At 41.7% G+C, this 18752-nt stretch overlaps 1 protein-coding gene across 1 annotated transcript; it reads right to left on the bottom strand.

The window, feature by feature from the left end:
* Window positions 1-364: 364 nt before the first annotated feature.
* Window positions 365-7671, bottom strand: si:ch1073-416j23.1 (rac GTPase-activating protein 1). The gene is made up of 16 exons (XM_014173051.3): window positions 7236-7671; window positions 6490-6692; window positions 6093-6229; window positions 5928-6000; window positions 5744-5797; window positions 5565-5663; window positions 4254-4398; window positions 3998-4164; window positions 3726-3881; window positions 3542-3637; window positions 3248-3446; window positions 1752-1857; window positions 1376-1508; window positions 1048-1168; window positions 784-886; window positions 365-634 (listed from the first exon to the last, which is right to left on the bottom strand). Exons 1-16 carry the CDS (start codon window positions 7348-7350, stop codon window positions 580-582), a joined length of 1962 nt encoding a protein of 653 aa, XP_014028526.2. The 5' UTR covers window positions 7351-7671; the 3' UTR covers window positions 365-579.
* Window positions 7672-18752: the final 11081 nt, after the last annotated feature.

Below are 18752 nucleotides of genomic sequence, written 5' to 3' on the forward strand. Positions count from 1 at the left end.
GAACTGACCAACCATGAGATAAACAGTTTAACCTTGAGGCTAGTGTTTGTCCAAAAATGAATGTACCAATTGCAATCAAGAAATGTTTGCTTTCAATTTGAACATGGCAGGGAACCTAAAGATTTGGGGCTGTAGGAGAGATTTACTTTAATGAGTAGCCTTATGATTCTGAAATTGTTACCCAGTATAAAATTGTTGCTGCATGCCTAATTTGCTTCAAATCAAGCGATCCTTGTTTACAAAACCACCCTTTGTAACTAAATTGCAACAGTCTGTGCCAAGTATAGGAGAAAAGGTTTTGATTCCCACGTTCATGCAGAAACGTCTCATTTCACAGATCTCTCCATTTAGAAACAGTATTACAACAGTTTCATAATGTCATTTATTTAAAGTTTCTCATGCATTAGTGTGGTTCCTAAAGTGTACACCGTTCTAACCCTTATACTCCACGTTATGATACAAAACATTTTTACACTGAAAAAGAGCCAAATGTGAAGTGCTTTAGTTACTCATGAATATACCAACAGTCTATTCCACAGAACTAATCCAATTTAAAGAAGTCTGGAAGCCACAATGATATCAGTTGGGGGATGTGAAGAACTTATTTTTGCCCGGGTCAGTCTTTGCCCTGTTACTGCAACAAAAAAACACCACAAGTGACAGGATTGGTTGTTGTAACAATGAGAAGAGCTAGCACATCATTGTCATACCATCCACAAAACTACTTAAGCAAATTATAAAAATGTTTTAATTTAAGAAAAAAAAAATCTAGAGTGGTCTTACGTATTGTTGAAGGCATTCTTCATTCTGCCCTTCAGTGAACCACTGGTAGGAGTCTTGGGGTATTTACTCAGCTCAGGGGAAGTCAGCGGTTTAAACAGACGATCTGAAGAGATGGTAGATACATGATGATTTTGCATTTGTCATAGTCCAGCATCATGTACACTAGTAACTCCGGTGACATTTGGGTGAGGGCTGTTGAGTCACCATTGATGGAAAAATGTAATGGCACAGCAGCTTAGTGTTGCTGGCAAGTTGTGCGTTTACCTCTGTCTGTACTGTGGCTATTGATGTTGGCGTCAACAACTGATGATATAACTTGGTCCCTCGCCACCATGATGAGGCGTTTCCAGTACTCAGCAGGGAACGACAGCATTCTGCCTATGACCTGACAGAGAAACCAGTTTCACAAATACAGAGGCATCACACCAAATTGAAATCGTATTACCATCTATGGGTGACATTGACAGTGCAAGTGTTTCAGCACCGAATCATTGGAAATACTGTGGCACTTAAAAAAAACCTTCAGGAACACTGCTAAATACTGAAATGGTGATCTCAATTGCATTACATTCATGCACAAGACAGTGCCCACCATTGGCTGAATGTTTGTGTCCCTCATAATGGTCATTGGGGAGGGCTCAGCCATTCCATGCCCAACAATGGTTGGTCCAAACACCCTGGACAAATTGTTCTTGTCCATCTGACAGAGGGGGCTCTGCATGACTCTACAGTGAGAGGGAAGGCAGTGTGGTATTTGTTATTAAGACAACCTCTTATTGAATATAGACTTCCTGTTTACACATGCAATAAACTGCATCTGAGTGGTCCAATTTTGCTTAACTACAATTATCGTGACAAGTTATGGAACTGCAAGTTGAGAAAATGGTTCAACGTCACAAATCAGTGCCCGATCGTGGAGAGAAACCAATCACTAAAGCCAGAGGTATCCCATCACCCATAGGTTTTACCTCTGCAGATGAAGCATGAGGAAAGCCAGTGTGTCTCTGTTGGGCTTAGGCAGATCCCCTATGGACCGGTACATTATCGCTGCGCTGTTGTCATCATCTGGAATCTCTGTAATTGATACACATCCCATCAGCGAGGCCCTTGGGACACCATAGGATAAAGAACATCGTAACAATGCTGAGAGATACAGTACACCTCAAATCTATACTCCCTCAGCAGATTGTAATCCTTAAGTTGATTTCGCTCACTTCATTATGACTGAGAAGGCCTCTAGAGAGTGCAGAAATTATAGTTCTCTGTACCATTAGCATATATCTATTATTGGCTGCCAAGGAAATTAGACAAAGCAACCCTGAGCTCCCTCAGACATCAACGCAATTGACAAAAGAGAGGTGCTATGTCCTAAAGTCAAATCGGCTTTTCTAAGAGGCAGCGAGAAAGACTGATTTAGATTGGATAATTCCCGGCACGGTGCAAATTACCACTTACCCTTCACTCAAGATCATATACAAGATTGAAGTGAATATGCTGAAAGTAGACAAACTGGGCTGGGAGAAATATTGAGCGTTGATTGTTTTACAGTCATCAGGGAGTTTGTCAGGAATTACAACGAAATAACCATCTGCCCTGAATGGATGAGCTTAAGTAAACGCATTCCATGTCTCCAGCACTTTATACCTAAATCTTTCCAAGGCGATATTGAGATCATTAAAAGTCCATCCATGAGTTACTGCCAAATGCATTCCATTTATGTAGATTACATACATCAGATTCTCTAGTGCAGCTTAAAACCAGAGGCCAAATCAAAAAGTCTTGAGTTCAACGCTCAGATCCTGGGTCCATACGTGTTAAGAGAAGAGAAAACGTGGAAAGAAGAGTTCCACCTTCTCTTTTCAAGTTGCGGGGAAGTCCATGTGCCAAAATGTCCCTTGTGAAATTTTAAAGATGCCAACACCTGCAAAAATCATGATTTATACAAAGCACCGGAACTAATGCATCCCGCTGTATCATGACAGCTCTACGGCACCATTTATATAGCTTGAAAAAAATCTTGTGTATTGGTTCTGCACAGTGGTTATAACCTAGTGCTCTTCGGTGTTAATAATCCAATACAATTGTAATCACAGCTGCTCAACAGGCAATTAAGACCACCTCAAGAGGTTGACTATTGTATACCCTCCACTTGAGAAACTATGGCTGCATTTAGACAGGCAACCCAATTCTGTTATTTTTTCCCACTAACTGGTCTTTTGACCAATCATGTCAGCTCTTCACATCAATCGAATAAGCTCTGAAAAAGAGTAGGTCAAAAGACCAGTTAAAAAAATGTTATCAGAAATTGTCTGTCTGTAGACGCAGCCCAAGTGTCCCTTCCATTTGGTGGTGTGACATCTTAGTGATAGTGGAGGAATCCCAAATGGCACCCTACATAGTACACTGCTGTACTACTGTTGACCAGGGCCGTGTGCCATTTGGAACAGTGTGTGGGAACACATACCACAGGCCTCCATGAAGGTTCTATGCAGCCTGAAGGTGATGAGAGGCTCCTTCAGTTTCCTCAGGAAGTCCTTGAGAAGTCCACAGACAACGTGGATCTCATCCACTCTACTGAGCATGAGTGGCCTTTTCCCATTAATGTATCTCTCCCTCAGCGCCTTCACCATACGTTCACCCCCGGGAACACGGTAGATGCCTTTCTGCAATAGAGGGAGGAGGAAGTCAAACTTATGTTGATAACTAGGCAAATATAAAACATCTGAATGAAAAGTATTCCAGATTGAGAATAACATACCTCCTCTAATCCTCTTTTCTCAATTTCATTCACGCACTGAACAATAATCGGAGGGATCCTAGGCTGGGTACGTGGGGCAAAGCTCTCTAACGTGTCCTGCAAGTGAATGTAAAAAACAAATATATATTTCTCAAAAAGAACAAAGCATTCACATTCTACCTTAGGGAATATTGAGTTGAGGTACCTCAGATCCATGAGCTCCACATGAGGCAGAGCAGCTTTCCAGGCACTTCGGTTTACATTCAGGATGAGCTACCACACGGCAGTCCCTGCACTTCACAGCCATCTTCCCAAACCGGATCCTCTTCCCACATGGAACACACGTTTCTGGACGAATCACCTGAAAAGAGCCCAGATGGCTAGAAGTTGCATTCACATTCTAAATAGTACTAACAATTCCTATTCAAGAGTCCATATGTTGTTTAACGAGACGGGAATCCATGAAACAGTTCTTACCGTTTTAGACAGGAAGTAGTGTCTCAAAGTTTTGCTAACAGTGGGAGTGAACACCTGGTTAAATCTAGGCTCTGTGGTGGACTCCATTTCTGTCATGGTGTCAGGCTCCACAGTAGTTTCATGCTCAACAGCCGTTTCATCATTGGGAGTCCACACGGACGTTTGCTCTGAAGAACAGGAATGTTGACAATTTTATTGAATGGGAATTGGGAAACGTCGCTTGAGCCACAGCGACCGTGGAGTACGTCTCCCTTACCGCCAACAGATGAAATCTGGTGCTCCTTCCGGTAAGTCCTGGGTGGTTTCTCAGGTGTTTCCTGGGTGATGTCAATCACCATGTGAATTTGACCTCCGCTCTCTGGGGTTGTGACAGACGCGGTCACAATCGTAGTCTCAACTTCCTGAATAAGAGTGTGAAAACACTTGCCATTTTCACGATTCGTATTTAATTAACTAATCTGATCAATCCATGCTAATAGAGTTAGTCAGTGCTGAATTGTCTTTGTTCCCTCAGAGTGAAGTGGTCTCTACAGCGCATGTGGGAGGAGGAGGAATGTGACCGAGGTAGACAAAGACTGCATCCCAAATGGCACCATTTCTTACATACTGAAGTAGTACACCATAGGAAATAGGGTGACATTTCCACCTGTGCACTGAAAGGATGACACTGAGCAGAGGGCCTGGAGACTGACGAAGGAGCCACCTAGTAGCAATTGACAACCCACTGGGCACAGACGTCAGTTCAACGCCTAGTTGACCAAGTTGTCAACTAACGCGAATGCAACAAAACATTTACCATGTCATTGGTTTTAGGTTAAAAATATATGAAATTCCCTTGCGTTGACCATTTCAAATCCAATCAGTTTTCCATGTGAATTCAGTCACAGATATCTGGTTGAAATGACATGGAAACAACGTTGATTCAACCAGTTCTTGCCGAGTGGGTAGGTCCAGGAACACATGATTCCGCAGAATAAACGTCTAACCAGGAACTGCTAATGTTTTAACTGCATTCTAAACCATAATGGGTGCAAATGAACGATTCTCTGTTAATCCAGCAAGGTTCTTTCTATCCCCCAAAAATGTTCAATGATTTATTTTCAAAAGACACAAGCTCTAATGACCAGCTGATAAAATGAATGTATATGTTTGAACTAAAAACCTTTTCATATTTTTGTGCTTAGGGCTTAAGATAGCCTGGCTGAACCAAGTCACCGTTTCCCCGGTGAAAAGGCCTTAGTTCCACTCCAGCTGATTCAAATAACTTCCCGAAAACTAGACTGCCATTGCATTGTGAAGCCAAATACGTTTTAGCAGATGATTGTGTAAAACCAGAGGGCATCCATTTTTAAACAAAGGAATAAGCATCAATTTGCAACATGAACAATTCAGAGAGTCCGTTTGTGGTTGAAACTGAAACCCCAGTGAATTTTTCTTATTATGAAAGTTAAATCCATGAACCTCCATGTTGCAGCCTTTTGTTAATGAAAAGAATGTTTGGTCAAAAAAAAAAAGAAAAAAAAAAAAAAAAAAAAAAAAAAATCACTCATATTTAGCCTTTGCTTACCTTTTCCATTGGTCTTCTTTCAAGGAGATCGTCTGAACGGCCACCTACTCTTCCCCTCTTCCCTGTGTGCGCACCTACAGTCGGTCCCATGGAAGAGCGCTGGTAATGCCCAAAAGTGCAGAACATGGGTCAAAGCACCATCGTAATCATAGCTTCAACCTCAAGAGGTCCACACTTACCCTTTTTTCCCTTGCTCTCGACTTAAGTGGTTTCACGGCTGTCACATCCAGGTCCTGTTCATATTGAAACAAAATGTTCACGGCAAAAAAGTGACACATGGACAAGCCACATCCAGCTTTGACATTTAATTATCTTGCTTTCAATGTGGATGTTCAGTCATAAATACCAACAAAAGACACCTACCATGTCATCATCAGTTCTATCATAACTAATATCAGAGTGAGACAGGAATGAAGACTCATCGATGACAGATAATCTAATGAGAAAGCAGAACAAAACAAAAGAAAAAAAACATGTAAAAAAGGAAATATGAAGCAATTTAAAAAGTAATGGCTATACGTGCGATACCGTTTGCTCTTGTGCTGGGTGACGTTGGCTCCCCTGTGGTTGAAGTTGGCCAGCAGAGATCTCTGCTCGTCATTCAGACATGCATTGGACTTGCTGTCGTGGACCAGTATGTCACACATAAGTTGCATCTGTCGCTGCTGTGTAGGTATACAATATGACAGTTAAAGGGACGACGTGTCCGGTCTACATACATACTTTACAAATCAAGCCATGCATTTATTTATGAATGTTGAATGGCATCACTGATAAGTTCACAAGTTTTACACAAGATATAATGGTGCTACTACATTTTCCACAAATAGGACACCTACCATGACATTGTGAAAGTCATTGACTTCTAACAGTATAAATCATGATTTCCAATAGGACAGTGCAACAAGGTTAAAAGGAGCCATACCAGGTACTGAAAGTCTGCCTCAGCCTTGTAGCGCTTCTTAATCTCCACATCGACCTGGTTGCGACAGTGTTTTAGTTTGACCTCCAGGGCAGCCTGGGCTATGTCGGACTTCAACAGTAGCGCCTTGTGCCTCTTCAGCTCCAGCTCTGCATGTAGCCATTTCTTCCTTGCGGCATCAAAGTTATTCACTACCTCAATAAACTCTGGCAGAAAGAGAAGACCAAAGTGATGAGGCCTTGGGTCAGATACCAATTTGAACACCATAGGCAGCAAGAATTGCATTGCCTGTTCCGCGTGTGTATATAATGCCAGAACAAAAAAGGATATACCATAACAGGAAGTTAGTACATGCAAAGTTTGGCCATAACATCTCACTACAATTCACACAAACGTGTCTTTTAGTGGAATAGACCTTGAAAATGTTCTCAAGTCACATGTCTGAGACTATACTGTAGTGTGCCATTCAACATTGTCTGTTCACATTTTAGGAGTGTAACACCTCTGAACTGAAAAAAAGCTAAATGGCATGTACACACAAAAAAAGGATTTGACTGGACATTCACTTATTTAAGTCCCAGTAAGCCCATGGAATGTAAACATCTGAACAGAAATATGGTATTACAGATTGGACTTCTAATTCTGTGAAACAGACACTCTGGCCAAAACCAAAATGTATAGTGTAGAGCCAGAAAGAAAACCTGCATTCTGCAACAAGTTCACAACGGCTATTCAGATTGCATTCTTACCAAGTTCAGTGTTGTTCATTGCATTTTCCTCCACAGCAATCCGTTGAAGGCATAGAGAGAGAAGCTCCCTGATAAAGGCTTCGCCCATTTTACTGATGGATAGAATAGTTTGCATCTAAATACATTGAGACTAAATTCAGAGACGCATAGCGCAATGGCCTAAAAATCGAAAACTATCAATAGGCCTACACTACAGCTCCTCCATACCTTTCAGGTAGGACGCAGGGTGTCAAATGAACATGCTTTCGGGGAGCCAAATAAAAGGCCATACCAAACACTGGGATAATCCAAAATGCACCTAAACAGGTAGGCTATTTCATGAATTTAAATGAATAAATCAATCAATAATCAATACGTATCACTAGTTTCAATATCAATAGCCAATAAATAATACATTACAACAAATCGGGATATAATATCACATTAACATTCGAGGACTAAATAGGAATACACACTTAAACATAGAACATTCTAATTACAAAGCGCGCGCACCTGCTGCTGGATATGTGGACGTGACCACCCAGCGCGATCCCGTTGCCTGTCCACAAACAGCTGTGGTGTTTAGTAGGCCTGGCCAACAGGTCGGCAATATAATGTAACTTCTTAACAATGTTATTTGATGTTAACATTTTAGCCTACACGCTAGTAACATCACAAACATTAGCAAACATTTACAAAAATTGTCGGCGTTGAACCAGTAGGTCTATCTGGGCATAGGAGGCGACAATGAATGAAGAGTCTCCTGTCTAGCCCAGTTAACTACCATTAATTTCCCAATTAGACAGTAGTGATGTCAAGGGCATAACTTTGTTTTGGATATTGGGGGGTCAGGGTCAATGGGTTTCAGTGTCAAAAACCCCTCCAGGGGGGTTTGGGGCATGCCTTGTGAGATTTGTTGTTTTAAATAGCTGTTTCTGTAGAATTTGAAGGCAAAATACATCCAAAAATGTCCTGATAATTTGGTCAATATACCCCAAACACCATTTTTTTAATCACCATCCCAAAGTGCAATTTTAACCTTCCCAAAATAAAATACGTTTTTGATATGCCAACATGGGTCTACTCTAGGACCTACAGTAGGTAATTCACTGTGATTTTAAAGGCTAATAAGAGTACTGTACTACTGAAATAGATAAACGGGGCTGTCAACAAAGCCAGAAATTCACCTCTAAAAAGGCCAACATTGGAATAATATTCAAATCTATTTTGCATAAATGTACAGGTAACTGACAAAATAAAGGGAACACTTGCGTAAATGAGGTATACAAAGTATATTGAAAGCAGGTACTTCCACACAGGTGTGGTTCCTGAGTTAATGAAGCAATTAACATCCCATAATGCTTAGGGTTATGTACATGTAGGATATAAAAATGCCAGGTTGCCCATTATTTTGTCTACCATAGCAAAAGAAGAGAGCTCAGGGGTCTCAAATGAGCTTAGGTGGTTTAAAGGGTGTGCGTGTGTCTCAGTCACCAGATATCAACCCAATTGAACACTTATGGGAGATTCTGTAGCAGTGCCTGAGACAACCACCATCGACAAAACACCAAATTATGGAATTTCTCATGGAAGAATGGTGTTGCAATCCCTCCAATAGAGTTCCGGACACTTGTAGAATCTATGTAAAGGCAAATTGAAGCTATTCTGGCGGCTCGTTGTGGCCCAACGTCCTATTATGACACTATATCGGTGTTTCCTTTATTTTGTCAGTCAGGCCTACCTGTACATAAATAATTTGCCTACATTTCAAAGTGTAGCCTAGGATATATGTCCACGTTGATGCTGACATGAGGGAGGCACCAGAAAATGTAGCCAAACTTTTAATTACATACATTTAGGCTAAACACCAGTCATGTTTGACAAATATAATGTAGGATTATATTCACATTAACATCTAAAGGCTTGATTTTGTTGACATACCTGAGGAACAGTTCATTCAGATCAAATGGTCACAAGAGTGGAGAGAAAGGCCAGCACACATCACCCACCTTGCAATCTGAGCAGAAGCAGTCAGCATTTTGAAACTATTTAAACATAAACTTAATTGTTTAAAACCTGGAGGTGTTATGCCATTTTATGAGGCATGTCTTAACTTGTTTTAAAATAGCCTATGCAAAATCAGACCATAGTTGAGGGAATTATTTGATAAACACTTCCTTTTGCCATTGAAACCAACATTTCTCTCATGTTCTGTTGGTTTTCAAATGAACTTATTTTCATTGTCCAGTAGCCAAAGACACAATCCTAGTCATATTAGCAACCCATGCTAGTTGTTTTTTTTATTTAACCCTTATTTTACCAGGTAAGTTGACTGAGAACACATTGTCATTTACAGCAACAACCTGGGGAATAGTTACAGGGTAGAGATGAATAAGCCAATTGGAAGCTGGGGATAATTAGGTGGCCATAATGGTATGAGGGCCAGATTGGGAATTTAGCCAGGACACCGGAGGTTAACACCCGTACTTTTTCAATAAATGCCATAGGAACTTTAGTGACCACAAAGAGTCAGGACACCCGTTTAATGTCTCATCCGAAAGACGGCACCTTGCACAGGGCAATGTCCCCAGTCACTGCCCTGGGATATATATTTTTTGACCAAAGGAAAGAGTGCCTCCTACCGGCCCTCCAACAACACTTCCAGCAGCTTCTGATCTCCCGTCCAGGGACAGACCAGGACCAACCCAGCTTAGCTTCAAAGACAAGCCATCAGTGGCAGGCAAGCCAGCAGTGGGATGCAGGGTTGTATGTTGCATCTTTGGATCTCCCCTCTTTCTAAATTTTGAACTGATATTTTCCTTTCTGTCACATGAAACCGCCTGCATGTGCAGTGCCCTTTTTAGAACAGCGTGTTCCCGCTAATTGCATTTTGGAACATTTGTACGAAGCCTATGGGCCTACTGCCACGTGCGCATTGCTGCGCAACTAAAAGCATATTTGTCTGTGGGGGGGGATACAATCATAAAATGAGGAACTGAGTCACTGTGGTGCGATGCCACATAAAGCCAGTAGCTTCCTGGCACTTTACAGTGGGGATTTCTTCTCTCTCCAATCAATCAAACTAATCGTGGTAGGATGTTAAAGGGGGGGTCAAATTGACCTGTTTCTAATATTGGTGGGGTCATGACCCCCATCCCCCCTGTAAGTTATGTGCCTTAATGATGTGCAGTTTGCGAACGGTGTGTTCTTTTTGAACAACTCTTTTTACTTACTTGAGAGTCATGATCTGTTTGTCAGAGTGACTCTTTAATTTGAGTCATTCATTTGACTTGCAGTAATGATTTATACAGGAGGATTAATACATGCTCCTCCGGCTCAGCAGCTCCAACTGTCTATCATGTGCACGCAGAAAATTTGATCATGCATGCAGGCAGCATAGAGAAGAAAAGGGCATGTTTAGGACTGATAAATGATTGCATGGTGCAATAATGAATGCAATTAATTGATTATTGAATGTTATCGATGGACACAGCTTTGTAGAACCAAAACATACACAGCCTGCTTCTGCTTAACACTCAAACTGGAGACTAATCATTTGGAGGGGGGCTAATGCAGTTCGCGAATGATATTATGCTCATCTCCCTTGCGGCTGCCAAGCAATTGCATTCCTCTAAGAGTCGTTCACAATCTAGTCCGCAAGTAGACCTCAATTCAAAGGTATTCATAAATAATTATATTTTTAGGTCTCTCCAGAGATGCTTGATCGGGTTCAAGTCCGGGCTCTGGCTGGGCCACCCAAGGACATTCAGAGACTTGTTCCGATGCCACTCCTACATTGTCTTGGCTGTGTGCTTAGGGTCATTGTCCTGTTGGAAGGTGAGCCTTTGACCCCATCTGAGGTCTTGAGTGCTCTGGAGCAGGTTTTCATCAAAGATCTCTTTGTGCTTTGCTCCGTTCATCTTTCCCTCTATCATGACTAGTCTCCCAATCCCTGCCACTGAAAAACATCCCCACAAATGATGTTGCCACCACTATGTTTCACTGTCGGGATGGTCCCAGGTTTCCTCCAGATGTGACGCTTGGCATTCAGGCCAAAGAGTTCAATATTGGTTTTATCAGACCAGAGAATCTTGTTTCTCATGGTCTGAGAGTCCTTTACGTGCCTTTTGGCAAACTCCAAGCGGGATGTCATGTGCCTTTTACTGAGGAGTGTCTTCCGTCAGGCCAATCTACCATAAAGGCCTGATTGGTGGAGTGCTGCAGAGATGGTTGTCCTTCCGGAAGGTTCTCCCATCTCCACAGTGGAACTCTGGAGCTCTGTCAGAGTGACCATCGGGTTCTTGGGCACCTCCCTGACCAAGGCCCTTCTCCCCCTATTGCTCAGTTTGGCAAGGCAGCCAGCTCTAGGAAGAGTCTTGGTGGTTCCAAACTTCTTCTATTTAAGAAATGATGGAGGCCACTGTGTTCTTAGGGACCTTCAATGTTGCAGAAACGTTTTGGTAAACTTTCCCAGATCTGTTCCTTGACACAATCCTGTCTCGGAGCTCTACGAACAATTCCTTCGACCTCATGGCTTGGTTTTTGCTCTGACATGCACTGTCAACTGTGGGACCTTATATAGACAGGTGTGTGCCTTTCCAAATCATGTCCAATCAATTGAATTTACCACAGGTGGACTCCAATCAGGTTGTAAAAACATCTCAAGGATGATCAATGGAAACAGGATGCACCTCAGCTCAATTTCAAGTCTCATAGCAAAGGGTCTGAATACTTATGTAAATAAGGTATTTCTCTTTTTTATTTTTAATACATTTGTAAACATTTCTAAAAACCTGATTTTGCTTTGTCATTATGGGGTATTGTGTATAGATTGAAGTGGGAAAACAATACTTTCGTACATTTTAGAATAAGGCTGTAACGTAACAAAATGTGGAAAAAGTCAAGGGGTCTGAATACTTTCTGAATGCACATCCATTGAGAATTACACTAGTTCCTCAATGTACACTGAACATAAATATAAAACACAACATGCAAGAATTTCAAGGATTTTACTGAGTTACAGTTCATATAAGGAAATCAGTCAATTGAAACACATTCATTAGGCCCTAATCTATGGATTTCACATGACTGGGAATACAGATATGCATCTGTTGGTCACAAATACCTTAAAAAAAGTTAGGGCTATGAATCAGAAAAGCGGTCAGTATCTGGTGTGACCAACATTTGCCTCATGGAGCGAGACACATGTCCTTCGCATAGAGTTGATCAGGCTGTTAGCTGTGGACTGTGGAATGTTGTCCCACTCCGCTTCAATGGCTGTACAAAGTTTCTGTATATTCGCAGGAACTGGAACACGCTCTTGTACATTTAAATCCAGAGCATCCCAAACATGCTCAATGTCTGGTGAGTATGTAGGCCATGGAAGAACTGGGACATTTTCAGCTTCCAGGAGTTGTGTACAGATCCTTGCAACATGGGGCTGTGCATTATCATGCTGAAACGTGAGGTAATGGCGACAGATGAATGGTACAACAATGGGCCTCAGGATCTCGTCACGGTATCTCGGTGCATTCAAATTGCCATCGATAAATTGCAATTGTGTTCGTTGTCCGTAGCTTATGCCTGCCCATACCATAACTCCACCGCCATCATGGGGCACTCTGTTCACAACATTAACATCAGCAAACCGCTCAACCATACACGGTGTCTGCCATCTCCCGGTACAGTTGAAGCCGGGATTCATCTGTGAAGAGCACACCTCCAGCATGCCAGTGGTCATCGAAGGAGAGCCTTTGCCTACTGAAGTCAGTTATGACACCAAACTGCATTTAGGTCAAGACCCTGGTGAGGACGACGAGGATGCAGATGAGTTTCCCTGAGACAGTTTCTGACAGTTTGTGTAGAAGTTATTCGGTTGTGCAAACCCACAGATTCTTCGGCTGTCCGGGTGGCTAGTCTCAGACAATCCTGCAGGTGAAGAAGCTGGATGTGGAAGTCCTGGGCTGGCGTGGTTACACGTGGCCTGCGTTTGTGAGGCCATTGTGGTTGTGAGGACCAAATTCTCTAGAACGACGTTGGAGGTGGCTTATGGTAGAAAAATGAACATTCTATTCTCTGGCAACAGCTCTGGTGAACATTCCTGCAGTCAGCATGCCAATTGGACACACCCTCAAAACTTGAGACATCTGTGACATTGTGTTGTGTTACAAAACTGCACATTTTAGAGGGGCCTTTTATTGTCTCCTTTGACAAGATAATCTATCCAGCTGACAGGTGTGGCATATCAAGAAGCTGATTAAACAGCATGATCATTACACAGGTGCTCATGAAACATGGGGCCAACACATGTTGCGTTTATATTTTTGTTCAGTGTATTTAAAACATCTTTACAGCTCTCTCCCTTTCGATAATCACAGAGCTTCTGCATTTATAAGCCTATCTCTGCATTCTGTGCTAAGTTCTTTAGCTGCCATTTGCTCATGGTGTAGGCTATCATACAATGTGTCCATTTGGCAGATGGAGGCGCTCTTACATTAGATACATTTTCAGTTTTAGAATTGTATCATTTTCATTTATATTTAGGGAATTTCGATTACCAACATGACAATGATTTTAAGATACAAATATGTTATTATAATTGAAATGAACTGTTCCATGAAAATGTGCACATGAAAATCATAACTAGCATGCAGATCAGTAGAAATAGTAAGATTAGTTGTAAATTGGCACTCCACATGAAAAAGGTATACGACCCCTGGTTCTAGCCTATTACCGACAACTTCAGGAGTGTGCCGGCAAAGGGGGAATCTGTGCAGAGGGAGCAGGATGAGTCATTTGTGTCTTAATTATTTAATTAAACATTGTGCTTAAAGCATCAGACAAGCTCAGTGCATATAGTAGATTGAATTAAAACACTATTTAAAAAAATATATATACACAACCAAAGTTCGGGGTCACTTACAAATGTCCTTGTTTTCCATGAAAACATACATGAAATGTCACGCCCTGGCCATAGAGAGCCCTCGGGGTTTACAACATTAACAATGTCTATACTATTTCTGATCAATTTGATGATATTTTAATGGACAAAAAAAATGCTTTTCTTTCAAAAACAAGGATATTTCTAAGTGACCCCAAACTTTTGAACGGTAGTGTATATACACTGCTCAAAAAATAAAGGGAACACTAAAATAACACATCCTAGATCTGAATGAATGAAATAATCTTATTAAATACTTTTTTCTTTACATAGTTGAATATGCTGACAACAAAATCACACAAAAATAATCAATGGAAATCCAATTTATCAACCCATGGAGGTCTGGATTTGGAGGCACACTCAAAATTAAAGTGGAAAACCACACTACAGGCTGATCCAACTTTGATGTAATGTCCTTAAAACAAGTAAAAATGAGGCTCAGTAGTGTGTGTGGCCTCCACATGCCTGTATGACCTCCCTACAACGCCTGGGCATGCTCCTGATGAGGTGGCGGATGGTCTCCTGAGGGATCTCCTCCCAGACCTGGACTAAAGCATCCGCCAACTCCTGGACAGTCTGTGGTGCAACGTGGCGTTGGTGGATGGAGCGAGACATGATGTCCCAGATGTGCTCAATTGGATTCAGGTCTGGGGAACGGGCGGGCCAGTCCATAGCATCAATGCCTCCCTCTTGCAGAAACTGCTGACACACTACAGCCACATGAGGTCTAGCATTGTCTTGCATTAGGAGGAACCCAGAGCCAACCGCACCAGCATATGGTCTCACAAGGGGTCTGAGGATCTCATCTCGGTACCTAATGGCAGTCAGGCTACCTCTGGCGAGCACATGGAGGGCTGTGCGGCCCTCCAAAGAAATGCCACCCCACACCATGACTGACCCACCGCCAAACTGGTCATGCTGGAGGATGTTGCAGGCAGCAGAACGTTCTCCACGGCGTCTCCAGACTCTGTCACGTCTGTCACATGTGCTCAGTGTGAACCTGCTTTTATCTGTGAAGAGCACAGGGCGCCAGTGGTGAATTTGCCAATCTTGGTGTTCTCTGGCAAATGCCAAACGTCCTGCACGGTGTTGGGCTGTAAGCACAACCCCCACCTGTGGACGTCGGGCCCTCATACCACCCTCATGGAGTCTGTTTCTGACCGTTTGAGCAGACACATGCACATTTGTGGCCTGCTGGAGGTCATTTTGCAGGGCTCTGGCAGTGCTTCTCCTGCTCCTCCTTGCACAAAGGCGGAGGTAGCGGTCCTGCTGCTGGGTTGCTGCCCTCCTACGGCCTCCTCCACATCTCCTGATGTACTGGCCTGTCTCCTGGTAGCACCTCCATGCTCTGGACACTACGCTGACAAACACAGCAAACCTTCTTGCCACAGCTCGCATTGATGTGCCATCCTGGATGAGCTGCACTACCTGAGCCACTTGTGGGGGTTGTAGACTCCGTCTCATGCTACCACTAGCATTCAAAAGTGACCAAAACATCAGCCAGGAAGCATAGCAACTGAGAAGTGGTCTGTGGTCCCCACCTGCAGAACCACTCCTTTATTGGGGGTGTCTTGCTAATTGCCTATAATTTCCACCTGTTGTCTATTCCATTTGCACAACAGCATGTGAAATTTATTGTCAATCAGTGTTGCTTCCAAGTGGACAGTTTGATTTCACAGAAGTGTGATTGACTTGGAGTTACATTGTGTTGTTTAAGTGTTCCCTTTATTTTTTTGAGCAGTATATTTGCACACTCTTGGCATTCTCTCAACCAACTTCATGAGGCAGTCACCTGTAATGCTTTTCCAACAGTCTTGAAGGAGTTCCCACAAATCTCAAATTTGGACTCATCCAACCAAAGGACAGATTTCCACTGGTCTAATGTCCATTGTTTGTGGTTCTTGGACAAAGCAAGTCTCTTCTTCTTATTGGTGTCCTTTAGTAGTGGTTTCTTTGCAGCAATTCGACCATGAAAGCCTGATTCATGCAGTCTCCTCTGAACAGTTGATGTTGAGATGTGTCTGTTACTTGAACTTTGAGGTGCAAATAATTGCAGATTTCTGAGGTTGGTAACTCTAATGAACTTATCCTCTGCAGCAGAGGTAACTCTGTGTTTTCCTTTCCTGTGGCAGTCCTCATGAGAGTCAGTTTCATCATAGTACTGGATGGTTTTTGCGACTGCACTCTTGAAAGTTCTAGACATTTTTTGGATTGCCTGACCTTCATGTCTTAAAGTAATGATGGACTGTCGTTTCTCTTTGCTTATTTGAGCTGTTCCTGCCATAATATGGACTTGGTCTTTTACCAACTAGGGCTATCTTCTGTATACCACCCCTATCTTGTCACAACACAACTGATTGCTCAAATGCATTAAGAAGTAAAGAAATTCCACAAATTAACTTTTAACAAGGCACACCTGCTAATTGAAATGCATTCCAGGTGACTACCTCATGAAGCTGGTTGAGAGTGTACAAAGCTGTCATCAAGGCAAAGGGTGGCTACTTTGAAGAATCTCAAAGATAAAATATATTTAGATTTGTTTCACACTTTCTTTGTTACTACATGATTCCATGTTTTTATTTCATAGTTTTCATTTCTTCATTTCATTCTTAATTTCTTGAAAGAGTAGGTGTGTGCAAACCTTTGACTGGTACTGTAGATGGTTAAAGGTCACATTTCTGGACCGCAACTTTGTAAGATCGTGCAAAATCTTTATTCTCCCTACCTTATACTCCAATGCGTTCAACATTGTGCATGTCCACCATGGTATTGGGCAGCTGCTCACTCATCTGGTTTAGAAATCAAACTGGTCATTTTATCGCAGAGCACATTGTATACAGTTTGCCCAGCTGTTTTTAAAGACTTTATTGCAAGGTATATGGATAGGATATGCCGTGTTGGATAATATGCATATGCAGCTGTAACGTTAAGTTTTTAAACCTCCATTTTAGCATACATGACACACCACACATCTTTCCATTTACAGTACATGGTTTTAATTGTGTTTCTATGCAAGTGATATGATTGAATGTTTATTTAAGCCTGCAGCTAGTTAATTGAAATTAGACATATAACCATGCCAACACATGATTAAAATATGTAATTCACAGACAGAGTGCTAGCTAATGAAACACTAGCTTCTTGATCAGGAAAATTGACATTTACAGTAGCTGGACTAGTCAAACTGTAACATTGGCTAGCGTACAATAAATTGTCTAAGTGGTCAATGGAGTTAACCCTTCATATGATCAAGACAATGTTCATTGCAAGCTGTATTTTTCAAGTGCACTCAAACAGATATTTATGTTACTTCAGTCATTACACACAGACAGCAGCTCGAGTTTTCATGTGAGGCTGTGTTTCAATGACTGTAAATCTGTGTTTACATCTTAGATAGAAGCCGGCCATTGGTTGCCTTCATCACGAGGCGTATGTACGGGAGTTCTGATTGGTTCCAAGTTTAGCACTTCGGCAAATTTGCCTGAGAAACAGTGTTGAAATATACTTTTATGAGAAAATGTGCAAGAATTGCCAATACATTTTATAGTTAAAAAAAATCTGATCCTCCCTAGACGGGAATCGTTTTTTGGTTTCGACCCACCACCTAGAAGTCATAATTATGAGATAGTAGGTCACAGTGTAAACTGTGTTTGTCTACAATTACATTGTTTACAAACAATGGAGTTAAACAAGCTGAATCAAACAATCTGATGTCAACCAGATCATCAAAAACTATATCACCACAAACAATCTCTCTCGAGCACGCATTCTCTCTCACACACACACACACACATTGTGTGATTGACTATAGGATATACACCTCATACCGTCATGACCTACTGACTTACAATCTCATAATAACGACATACTATCTCATAATTATGACTCACATATCTCATAATAATGACTTCCTATCTCATGACTACGACTTACTATCTCATAATTATGACTTACTATCTCATAATTATGACTTACTATCTCATAATAATGATTTACTATCTCATAATTATGACTTAATATCTCATAACTAAAAGTGTTTTTTTTGGGGGGGGGGGGGTGGGAACCTTTCACCTCGCAAACACCTTACTACTCTTCTGCCACCAAATCAGTTGAGGTTGAATTGAAATATGCAAATAAATATGTCTAGGCTACATTGTTTTTGTTTTCTAGGCCTACATGAGTAATGTAATGTGCATTATTGCAGTGCAAGAAAATATAGGGTTGGGTTATGTAGGTTGGCTGTGAAAACCTCTGTAGGCCTATGAGTAGGCCTAGTCTAAGGTTGATTTTATTGTGAGGCTTTAGTCCCTTCCATATCCATAGCACAAATTGAGGAAGTGGCAGAAACCAAACTAATTGGAGTGCAGCTAGACAACTGCTTATCATGGTCAGCTCAAATAACTCATCTATGTAAAAAAAAAGATATATATTTAAACTGCATGCATGATCAGAAGGATAGCTAAATATTTACCGGGAAAGATTTTTAATCGGGAGTCAGATGAACTGTTGTTCTGTGGTCAAGTTAAATTAGGAGGCTGGAGATTGCACAGAACAAAGCAGCAAGGATTGTTTTAAGGTGGAGATATGGTCCTTCTGTT

Source organism: Salmo salar, chromosome 25 (assembly GCF_965601325.2).
Source record: "Salmo salar chromosome 25, fSalSal1, whole genome shotgun sequence".
In the NCBI taxonomy this organism is placed as follows: domain Eukaryota; kingdom Metazoa; phylum Chordata; class Actinopteri; order Salmoniformes; family Salmonidae; genus Salmo; species Salmo salar.